General features: G+C 40.6%; 1 protein-coding gene across 1 annotated transcript; it reads right to left on the reverse strand.

Annotated features, from left to right (window-relative positions):
- Nucleotides 1-1,620: 1,620 nt before the first annotated feature.
- Nucleotides 1,621-8,168, reverse strand: LOC121576832 (putative ferric-chelate reductase 1). The gene is made up of 7 exons (XM_041890360.2): nucleotides 7,977-8,168; nucleotides 5,658-5,741; nucleotides 3,742-3,833; nucleotides 3,587-3,645; nucleotides 2,462-2,611; nucleotides 2,106-2,149; nucleotides 1,621-1,939 (listed from the first exon to the last, which is right to left on the reverse strand). Exons 1-7 carry the CDS (start codon nucleotides 8,085-8,087, stop codon nucleotides 1,844-1,846), a joined length of 636 nt encoding a protein of 211 aa, XP_041746294.2. The 5' UTR covers nucleotides 8,088-8,168; the 3' UTR covers nucleotides 1,621-1,843.
- Nucleotides 8,169-12,511: the final 4,343 nt, after the last annotated feature.

The raw sequence follows: 12,511 nt of genomic DNA on the forward strand, positions 1-12,511 counted from the left end.
TAGTTGGCAGGCTACAGAAAAAGGCTACAATAATGCAAAGGAGATCGGAATGAAATTAACTAAACATCTGGGAAAGCAAGAGAGCGGGGCCTCCCTCACTTACGTTTCACTGAAACACTCAAATATAACTCTCCCAACTTCCACTTTAGAAATTATAATTGTTGTAAACTACAGCGGTTCAATGTTTTCTAGGAATAGACTCTAACTTAGTTTATTCAGCTAGCTAACTTGGTATAGTATTCTTCCGTGAAAACCGTCCAGGGCACCGAATCCTATGACGCCATAGCCAACTAGCATACCAGCCTCCAATAACACGGTTTAGCATCAATACTCGGTTACAACAAACCAGTGTGTTAACACGCCAAACAGATCATTCGTGTCCGTGTCTAACGTTGTGTAAAGTTTTGGGTTAGTTTTGACAGTTTGAGTGAGTACGTCGTCAACTTATTCAGCCAGTTAGTTAGCTAGAATAGTTAGCATACTAGCTAGCCATTGCTCTCTTCTAACGAACCACCCCTCCTCCGACGGCACGAAACACACAGAGAGAGCCAAGCTAACGTTAACTAGTCACCCATGTCCCGAATTCCCTTGATTGACCCTTGTTACCAGTATGTAAAAACAAAACAAAAATAAATGTAGGTTATAACTTACCCTTAGTAGCTACTGTTAGCCAGTTAAGTGCAAAGCTAGCCACTGAATCGATTCAGCCAGCCAGTTCGCGTCTGTCCCAACGGAGAGAAAGCGTCTCCAAATATTACAGCTAGGTCGTTCCAGCTATTGTTTAGTTAGCTATCCAGGTAGCAACAAGCTAGCTACATTTCGAGTACAGTAGATACAAACTACCTAACGTTAACGCTTCAGATAATGAGGTTAGAAAAACAGCTGAATGGTAGGTAGCTAGCTGGCATAATTACAGGTACTCTCAAGCGTGAAATAACATTGGAAACAACTATCCACAGTTGCTAATAGTTACCAGTAGCTACCCGCTAGCTAGCTAGCTTTATTGGTCCAGGTGGGTTAGCTAGCCTCGTGCTTCACCGGGCTCAGCCAAATACAATACTTACCTACAATAATTACCTACAATAACTACCTAGATAAACTACCTACAATTCCTAACTACAATAACTACCTACAATCTAAATACATGGTTGAAGCTTTACTTGACACCATATAAGAAGCCAAGCTTACCTCCCGCTCATACATCTGATTGGCAAATACTTTCATTATAAGCTGCTTAAAAGACAGAAAATAACCACCAAAATAACATGCAAAACAGGCAAAAAAAGTTTTTATTAAAAATGTTTAGCTCTGCCCCACCTGCCGTGAATGACAGGTCACCACTGCGCACATGATTCATGGGTGTGGAAACAATTCAATTCAATGTTGTGCATAATCAATTAGAACTAACCACAGAGGTACAGTGCAATCAGAAAGTATTCAGACCCCTTTACTTTTCCCATATTTTGTTACGTTACATCCTTATTTTAAAATTGATTAAATTGTTTTTTTCCCTCATCAATCTACACACAATACCCCATAATGACAAAGCAAAAACAGGTTTTTAGATTTTTTTGCAAATTTAAAAAGAAAAAAATGGAAATATTACATTTACATAAGTATTCAGACCCTTTGCTATAAGAAAATCGGTCGCCAATTGGATGGAAACCTAGCTATAGTAAAACATCTATAAGTATTCATGATACAGTATTAACGTGTATTGTAACCCAAACCCATGATAAACAAGTCTTAAAGTGCATGTGTGACATACAGTATGTTACCAAGTGAATAACACGCCCATCCATGTTTCAATGCAATGATGCAAACCTCTTGCTTTACACCGCCTTCATGTCTCATAAGTATATATTCCAATGATAAGAGCCACTGTAAAACCCAGGTTGCCCAGAACGAGGATAACTTTGAGGATTTTTTCAAAGGATATCTGAAAAGAAAAGAAATACTACAATTTTTAAAAGTGACATGAAATTGTGTTTTGACACATTGCATTTCAAAGCCCCCCCGAACACTGTGACCTTTATAATATGATTACCTAAAAGTTTAATTGGGTTCAGGCTTCATTGAGAGCTGAGGATTGACACTGAGCTTACCGTTCTGTTTGGCACAATCCATTTGTCATCAGTACCTGAATTTCCTGCGAGATGAACAGAAGACACAAAAACATATTAAATCGACTTACATTTTAAAGAAATGCCAATATCTTGAACGGTGAGTTGAGACGTTAATATTCGCAGGTTGACATTTATTGTCATGACTCTTGCCCTGGAGGCAGAACTGAGCGATTTCCCCTTAGATAGGCCAGATCAAAGTGCTTTTTGGTCTTAATTTAAGATTCAGGTTAGGCATTAGGGTTATCAGTGCCAGCTAGTGACCACTATTCAGAGCTGCCCCCAGAACAAGATTCACGACGAAAAACAGTAACCTGCTTAATATTTACAAATCTTACTTTTCCTCTGGTAACTCTGGTTGCAATAGAGGTATATGAACATCAAGTAGAACAGAGCCACCCAGGCTGCATACCCTCCCATCACTTTCATGCGCCAGTGTATCGAGCAGCACTTCTCAATTTCCACCAAACCCACAAATATGGCCGCCACTGTGTTAGAGAGAGGGATGAGAAATACCGAAGGAGAGAAAAGCACATGCAGCTCGAGTTTGAGAGATCGAGGGAACAATTACATTGTACTACTAACTAGGTTGAGAAGGCTAAACCTGAAAATGTGATCTTATGCACTGTGAACACCACAACACACAGGGTAGGTATACTGTAGTAAGCCTTCTACAGAACTAATCTAACCCTCAGAAATTGTTGATTTTGTTCGCAACCTTACAGGGTTCCGCCAAACGAGAAGAGAAAGATTTCTTGTAAACTATAGGTTAGATCTGACGAGTCAACTATGCTTCACTATGGAATCACATGAGTGTGGGGATCTATTTTTTATAACTGAATGTGATGCCTAGCTTAGAAAGAATGCATTAATGATTAAACATTATAGGTTTGTACTGTACTGATATAAATTGTTTAACATAACAAGCTGTGATTCATGTGAGGAATGTTAGGGAGTAGGGTGAGACAGACTTGTATTTCTCACAGACACATACACACTGCCTCTTTGTTAAACCACGCTCAAGGACGTGTACTGCAAAAAGGTGCTGACTCTACAAGTTGTGATGATAACAACTTATGCCTGGCAACAGTATGCAACAGTGAAGCACCAAGGGGCTGGGACCAGCCTGTGCGCCAACGATAGGCTGAGTAAGTCTAAACCACGCTCAGTCTCTACCCTGATAGGCCCAGCAAGGAGCAGGAACTATCACTGTCAGGGTATTTAAAGAAGAGCCTGTAACAATGGATCAGTTCTCTGAGTGCCCTGCGTGGTATTTCAGTGGACCCATATATACGAACATCATATTTACCATTGAAGTGGTTTGCATTAATTAAAATACTAGTCTATTTTAGAAGACGTGTATTGACCTCTTTTGTTCCTAATACCAGATTTGAATTGACGCAACTTAACATGAGCTATGACCAATTGTTTTCCTTCAGTTATAATCAAAAGGTGTTCCTTACTGGTAAAAACCTCAGTTGTGAAGGCAATCACTCTGAGAACCAAATCACAGATGGACCTCCTGAAAAAATGTACATAAAATGACATCTTTACTAATGTGAGGTTCAATTCAAGTACTTTCAACACACATTTTCAGGCTTTGATTTGAGGAACTCACAGTTCATGGCTGGGCCCAAAGGGTAGAAAAACAATAATGGTTTGTCCCAAGCTCAGGATCATTGCCACACCCACAAGAGCCATGAGAGTTATCTATAAGACAAAAGCACACACACATTTCATCTCAACATGGAGTTTAACCCAACCCTGAACAGCAGTACAGTGTTCTAGCAGGAAGAAAGTCTATACACTATTATAAACTGGGTAGTTTGGGTCCTGGATGCTGATTGGCTGAAACAGCATTCCAACCGTGTGTATATGACAATATTTTTTTAAATTTATTTAACTAGGCAAGTCAGTTAAGAACAAATTCTTATTTACAATGACGGCCTTAGACAGCTGCACCACTCGGGAGCCCGGGTATGACCTAAACATACACTACTTGTTTACTGTTCCATTTATTTTGGTAACTGGTGTTTGGAGGATATATTGGCATGGGTGTTATATCCTCCAAACACTGACTTCTCGTGCATTATCACTTATATAAACCGGTTACCAACATAAATTGAACAGTAAACATGTACTGCATATTGTCATATACACACAGTTACCAACATATTCAAATAATGATTGACATTTTCATTAAAAACATTATTTTTATGAATTTATTCATACTATTTCATCCTTCCACAAGATATAGTCCCGACACAAATCTAGGGTTGCTACCCAAGCCGGCTGGTCGTTCGTTCTATCGGTTCGGTTGCTAGAGACGCGACCCAGTCATTCAGTCTTTTTGATCTGTATCTATAGACGCGACCCAGTCATTGTCTTTTTTTTCTGTATCTATAGACGCAACCCAGTCGTTCAGTCTTTTTGATCTGTATCTATAGACGCAACCCAGTCATTCTGTCTTTTTTTTCTGTATCTTTAAAAGCGACCCAGTCGTTTGTTCTAAATGTTCCATTGCCAAACTGGCTGCCAACGTTATTTTCCCTTGCTTGCTAGCTAGTCAACTACGGCTAATTTACAGTCACGTCAAAACATGTAGCCAGATTAACAGCAAAGTAGCTGCATTTGCATTTGTTTAAACTGTTTTCTAGTGACATTTATTTGGATACATTCATAACAATGAGCTAATGAGGCGTGATTTCGCCTGGCATAGAAAATGTGCTCACTCATCAGGACACTGTTGTTCAGAGGAGCTAGCCAACAACACAGCTAACACAATCACTTCAAACTGACGCTGGAAAGACTGCATACTAGCTGCACCTTTTTTCAATTGACATTTCTTTGTATACATCCATAAAAAGGATGCCAGCTGATTCATGATTTCGACTGGCTGAGAAACGCTGCCTGTCTGTCTCATCCAGACTCCCGACACGTTCATTACTATGGGACATCTGGAGATCGAATTTGAATATTGAAACAATGTTGAAAATGTCGGAGAGATAGACAGCAAGGTTTATACAAATCTCCGCTGTTGAAAACGAAATGTTAGTCTAAAAGAAATGTGAGATAATGTCTCATAGATTTAGCCGGTGGTAACTTGTGAAATAGACACTGGCTGGAATGCGGTTTTAACCAATCAGCATTCAGGATTAGACCCACCCATTGTATAAAATAGCAATAAGGCACCTCCGGTTTGTGGTGTAAGGACAATATACCACGACGTGAATAAAAACTGCCCATAGCTGTGGTACTGTATATTTAAGCAATAAGGCCTGGGGGGGTGTGGTATACAGGCCACATACCACAAACCCCAGAGGTGCCTTATTGCTATTATATATTGGTTACCAACGTAATTAGAGCTGTAAAAATACACGTTTTGTAATACTCGTGGTATATGGTCTGATATACCACGGCTGTCATCCAATCAGCATTCAGGGCTCGATCCACCCAGTTTATAATTGCCAATATACCACACCCCCTTGGGCCTTGTTGCTTAAATAAAGAATATAACAAATAATTGATACACACTTGTGTGGGCTCCCATAGCAGCAAAATAATAAAGGCGATGATGGCTGCAACCATTGAGAGAGGACACAACAAAATCTTGAACCCCTGCAACAAAATAACAACTGTTGTCAAATCATTACCCAACATTATACTAATAGAATAGACAGTATGGCACTGTAGACACTAAACATTTCCAGACAAAAGATCAGTCGGAGAGGTACAGATTTAAACCAGAATCATCTACAACATGACTAAGTGCAGAAGGGGCCGTATCCACAAAGTGTCTCAGAAAAGGTCCTAGGAATCCTTTCAGAACCTGTTTTTAACAAAACAAAAATCCCAGCTCAGAGTAGGTTTTAGGGTGATGTTAAGACACTGCCCAGAAAAACTCTGCGCCAGGAGTAAAATCAATTAATACAATTTTCTTGAGGTACCGCAAAGGAAATATAGGGCTCTATTCAATCCGTATCACCAAAGTTCATCATTACAGCATGATTGAAATTGAAAGGCAATGTTCTTGCGTTAGCGTTTTATATAGTTTACGCCTGACACGATCACTTCGCCAACTCTTAATTCTTGCCTAATATGTTGGCATGCATAACCCTTTTCTAAACCATTTTGAATAATGCACCGAATCATACAGTAAGCATCAAGTCACTTGCAGATAATGTTACATAAAACGCAGCACCAGCCCTAGCCTTTTGGGGGCCCTAAGCAAAGTTTTGTTGGTGGGTCCCCCCCACATTTGAGTGGCCCCGCTCTTGACGGTTTTAAAGTTAATTTCCTGCAATTCTACACATTTTACCATGGGATGCAGAGACAATGTTGCAGTTTTAAAGCAAGTTTGCTGCAATTCTACACATTTTGCCATGGGCAGAGAAGATTTTGCAATTTTTAAACTAATTTCCTGCAATTCTACACATTTTGCCATAATGTGAAGATAATGTTTTTGCAGTTTTAAGGCAAATTTCCTGCAATTATACACATTGTGCCATGACTTATGATGTCTGAGTAAGAGTGACTAACAAAATCAATGGGGGCCCTCTGGAGGTCAGGGCCCCTGGGCACGTGCCGTTCGTGTCTGGTCGATAATCGACCATGATTACTAAAAGTTTAGATAGTTGGCTACACTAACTTACCAATCTAAAAAATGTTAGCTGACATGGGCTAATTGAGAGACTGTCAGTAGGCAGGTTTCCATTGACCAAGGTTTATTCGACAAAAGCAATGTTGCAAAAAAAATGTAATGGAAACGGCCTTAATTTGCCTTGCTTTTCTGGTTGGCTGGATGCAAGTTTCACCATTTCAGATCTACAGGAGTGCAAGTTTCACCATGGCACGGACCGTGGCGATACACTGGCGCATAATAATTATTAGAATATGGCAAATATTTGTCAATTCTTGCATTCTATCCATGCTGGCTTTTGGGACAGGAAACAGATAGGTGGGAGAATCACTGGACAAGTTCATGGAAATATAGCTTGTGACTGACATACCAACAAAAAAACTGCTGATGGACAACCACATTTCGAAATTGCACCTTGTGTATTCTACTATTCTAACTCTCAACAGTAAGTTGAGTTCCCCCCCCAAAAAAAAATACTACATAATAATAATTGGGTCGGGGACCCTAAGCGACCGCTTATGCCTGTGGCCGGCCCTGATAAAACTCTTGAAAGGTCTTATCATTTTAGCCTAACAAAATCAAAAATAACATAAACCCTATGCTTTCCATTGCCCAATTTATAGGCATGCCCAATTTAGGCATATTTTTTTAACAGCGTGCGCTCCAAAGGGATAACTTGAAATAACATGATGTACACTAATGAAATAATCAAAATATTGTGATTATTTATTAACCTAGTGGTTATAAGTATTGAGTCATATCATGTGAATTAGGCCTCGTGAAATCATTCTCAAAAGCACAATTAGCATGTAGGGCTAGATTATTTATGGGTTGATCATTTATGGGTTGATCATTTATGGGTTGATCATATAGAAATATCAAAACATTATTCTATGGTGCAAGAACCACTGACTCGCTGGCTTTTTCTATTATCAAGACACCTGCTGGTAACTCTTAACTGGTTAGGACAGCTCATGAGGTTTCCTAAATATCTGTTGACTAGGTGGGACTCTTATGACTAAAGAAGGCTTCATGCATAGCTTTTATTTTTACCCATAAGAGTAGGAGTAAAATGTCTCTATTCTCAGCAACAATTTTCTACTCTGAGATGCTTTCTGGATATGACCCCAGCTGTACGAAGTCATGCGAGATTTTTCTAAACAAGACACTGAAAGAATTAGAAGGAAAATATTAAAATCCATATAATTACTTACCTTATGCCAAAGTGTCCGGCCTTTTGGAAGACTCATGACCAAGAGTGAAGGCCGAATGAGAGTGCTAATAAGCATACACGTAGAGGGTGCAGATATGTTACAGTCAATCATTCTCAGAGCAGTAGTGAGAGTAGTAGTGGTAGTAGGAGTAGTAGTGGTAGTAGGAGTAGTAGTGGTAGTAGGAGTAGGAGTAGGAGTAGGAGTAGGAGTAGGAGTAGGAGTAGGAGTGGTAGTAGGAGTAGTAGTGGTAGTAGGAGTAGTAGTGGTAGTAGGAGTAGGAGTAGGAGTAGGAGTAGGAGTAGGAGTAGGAGTAGGAGTAGGAGTAGGAGTAGGAGTGGTAGTAGTGGGACAGGTGGTGATGTTAATGGCCTCTGGTATCCAGAACTTCATAAAGTCTTTAATAAATGTGACTCTGAAAAATATAAATAAACATGCTTTCAGACTGAATGTCCCTTTTACTGTAGTGTGACAACAGCAAATTACAGTAAAATAATTAATGAATGCATGAATAATGACCTGAAATAGAAAACTCCTTTGCTTGGTGCGGTCCAATTGGCTTCGATGGATGTCTTGGCTTGGTTGTTGGGTTGGGTAACAGCAGCTGCCTACACACACACTTTACAGTCAAGGACAGACTGACATCAAAGGTGTCATACAGTTAATTTCAAAGCACCTTTGCTTGATGACACCCTTTTACCATTATTATTGTCTGATCATGAGATTGATGCTTGATCCCATGAGATGAGGAATAAGGAGGGTAAAATAAACTGCAATAAGAGGGTAACTAAGCAACAAGAAGGGGAAAACACTCCTATTAGAGCAGACTCACTGGATTCCCATTGCACTGAAGAAGGCGGCTATGAGTGGGATTGAGCAGAGTGAAGGTGCCAACAGCAGGTCCATCCTGAGATTCCCTAGCCTCCAACAGAAACCCTCTAAACAGAGTGGCAGTATCAGCTTGGAGTATCACTGTAACACATTAATAGAAACATAGACAGGTTCATCCCAGAAATTTTCCTTACGCACAAAAAGCTTATTTCTCTCAAATGTTGTGCACAAATTTGTTTACATCCCTATTGGTGAGCATTTCTGCTTTGCCAAGATAGTCCATCCCCCTGACAGGTGTGGCATATCAAGAAGCTGATTAAACAGCATTATCATTACACAGGTGCACCTTGTGCTATGGACAATAAAAGGCCACTCTACAATGTGCAGTTTTGTCACAAAACACAATGCCACAGATGTCTCAAGTTTTGAGGGAGCGTGTAATTGGCATGCTGACTTCAGGAATGTCCTCCAGAGCTGTTGCCAGAGAATGTAATGTTCATTTCACTACCATAAGCCGCTTCCAAAGTCGTTTTAGAGAATTTGGCAGTACGTCCAACCAGCCTCACAACCGCAGACCACGTGTAACCACGCCAGCCCAGGACCTCCACATCCGGCTTCTTCACCTGTGGGATCGTCTGAGACCAGCCACCTGGACAGCTGATGAAATTGTGGGTTTGCGTGCTCGTCGTCCTCATCAGGGTCTTGACCTGACTGCAGTTTGGCGTCGTAACCGACTTCAGTGGGCAAATGCTCACCTTCGATGACCACTGGCACGCTGGAGAAGTGTGCTCTTCACGGATTAATCCCGGTTTCAACTGTACGAGCGGTTTGCTGATGTCAACGTTGTGAACAGAGTGCCCCATGGTGGCGGTGGGATTATGGTATGGGCAGGCATAAACTACGGACAACGAACCCAATTGCATTTTATCGATGGCAAATTGAATGCGTAGAGATACTGTGACGAGATCCTGAGGCCTATTGTCGTGCCATTCATCCAGCGCCATCACCTCATGTATCAGCATGATAATGCATGGCCCCATGTCGCAAGGATCTATACACAATTCCTAGAAGCTGAAAATGTCCCAGTTCTTCCATGGCCTGCATACTCACCAGACATGTCACCCATTGAGCATGTTTGGGATGCTCTGGATCGACGTGTACCACAGCGTGTTCCAGTTCCTGCCAATATCCAGCAACATCGCACAGCCATTGAAGAGGAGTGGGACAACATTCCACAGGCCACAATCAACAGCCTGATCAACTCTATGCGAAGGAGATGTGTCACACTGCATGAGGCAAATGGTGGTCACATCAGATACTGACTGGTTTTCTGATCCATGCCCCTACCTTTTTTTAAAGGTATCTGTGACCAACAGATGAATATCTGTAATTCCCAGTCATGTGAAATCCATAGATTTCCTTATATGAACTGTGACTCAGTCAAATCTTTGAAATGGTTGCATGTTGCGTTTATATTTTTGTTCAGTACCATCCACTATTAGGCTTCACATAAAGAGGAAATTATGTAACCAATGATAGTCAAGGTCATCTGACATGGCCCAATTAGGGCTGCCCAATTCTGATCCGTTTTCCACTAATTGGTATTTTGACCAATCACATCAGATCTTTACACGTCAGATCTTTTTCAGAGCTGATCTGATTAGTCAAAAGACCAATAAGTGAAAGAAATATCAGAATTGGGCAGCCTGTGTAAATGCTGAATATTGCCTTCTCTATTCTTAAATGCATTTATTAATTTACTCCAAGTTGCACACATTTATTCACATGCACACACACACACACATTGAGGGTGCTTTGAACTTTACCTTTAGTCTGATCTCCTTCAGCACGGGAACAGAAATGTTTAGTGACACTGAACGGTAATGGACCACTCTCAGGTGTGGGATGAAAATGTTGGGGCAACATTGTGTTACAGGACATTTCAACACCACCACCACTAAAACCAGTCACAGTTTCAATGGTGGCAATGCCAATCAAAATGATGAGGATCATTTGGGTGGAGCACATCTGAAAAGCAGGGTGTGTGTGTCAAAACATTGTTTCTTAAAATATCTTAACTTCAACACTCAGACTGTACAGCAGTGTTGTAGTCTTTATCTAAAAGTAAAGTACCCACTGTGAGTGTATTTGACCCCCAAACCTTGACTAGGGTAGGCTAGGCTACAACAAACAGCTCTACTGTAGAAGCTTAAGGATAATTTGTATTAAATCAGTGTTTGATTACTTTATTGTAGTCTTTATTGTTGACTGGTTGCCTCCCACATTAACAATGTTCCAGCATACTGCCCTAGGTCTCCGATTTACTAGACTAACTTTGAGGAGGCCAATCAGATTTGACAAGGGTCTTTAGTTGTAAAATCATATGCAGTAGAAAATGTCCATTAAAATCTGGTGTCAGAGATGCCCACCATCGATGGTTATAACATATGACTAGAAAAGACTCCATGCGTTAATAGGCTATGCGTTACACAGTTGACAGTTTACAGGTGGCACCAGTGCTTTATTTGGGCCAGAGCTTTCCAGAACGCCATACCGGCACTTCACATTTTTGGGGAATTGCGACCCAGCTTCTCTATAAAAACAAAGTAGCCTATTGCTAGTACAGATTCACACACCGCGGCAGAAAAGGTTGATCAAAGCGGAATGAAGGCGGGATCTTCATTGAATAGCAATGGAGAGTGGGCATTAATTTCCTGATTCTGCTTTGTTCAAATTTATTTGCTGCTAGTCTGTGAATCTGTGGGTGACAGTAGGCTGGTCGAGATTGTGCAGATTGAAAATGCGGCAGGCTGAATGGCATGATGCGATGTTCCAAATTGTCAAATTAGGGTTTGTAAGGTCATGAAAAGTCAAGGAAATTAGTTTAATAATTGTTGTTAATATAATTCATGAAAGCACACTATTAAATATGATCAATCAATAAAAAAAACGACATATCACCCATTATCGGAATGACCCTTCAGTGCATGTCTGTGGTGCTGCGTGTGTGCCAGTGGGAGTGGGCGGTTGCCGGAAGAGAGTGTGAAATTTCAGCAGCAGGTATAAAATAATGACAGACAGACTAACAATTTGCTGTGCATTGAGCTACCCCTAAAACATGAATAGTTGCAACACAATCTCACACTCAATTCGTACAATATTAATATGCCATTTAGCAGACGCTTTTATCCAAAGCGACTTACAGTCATGCGTGCATACATTTTTTTGTGTATGGGTGGTCCCTGGGATCGAACCCACTACCTTGGCGTTACAAGCGCCGTGCTCTACCAGCTGAGTTACAGAGGACCACGCACCAATAAGTATTTCAGCAGATTTCATGCGTTTTTGTGAGTTTTTGTGTGGCTTAATTCGTAGGAAAAGACATTTAATAAATTGCGACTTCATTCATAGTAGAATACGTTTTTTGGGGGCAAACTTCGGAACAATTTTTGAAAGTCATTAGAGCAATGCATGATGGGCAATGGTGTTCTACACTGCCTTTTTTGTGTGTCCCACAAACGTGTTAACAACACAATATTGTTAATCAACCAGGTTGTCACCGAAATAATTATAATATAATACTACCCTTACGTTGTTTCGTTTTTTATTAATGACAATACTGTTTTCTATGCTTGTTTTTGGTTAATACTTTGGGATACTGGTGCTCTTGTAGTCAGAAAGGCCCTTTTTTCGTGTAGGCAACAGTA

This window comes from Coregonus clupeaformis, chromosome 11 (assembly GCF_020615455.1).
Source record: "Coregonus clupeaformis isolate EN_2021a chromosome 11, ASM2061545v1, whole genome shotgun sequence".
Lineage (NCBI taxonomy): Eukaryota > Metazoa > Chordata > Actinopteri > Salmoniformes > Salmonidae > Coregonus > Coregonus clupeaformis.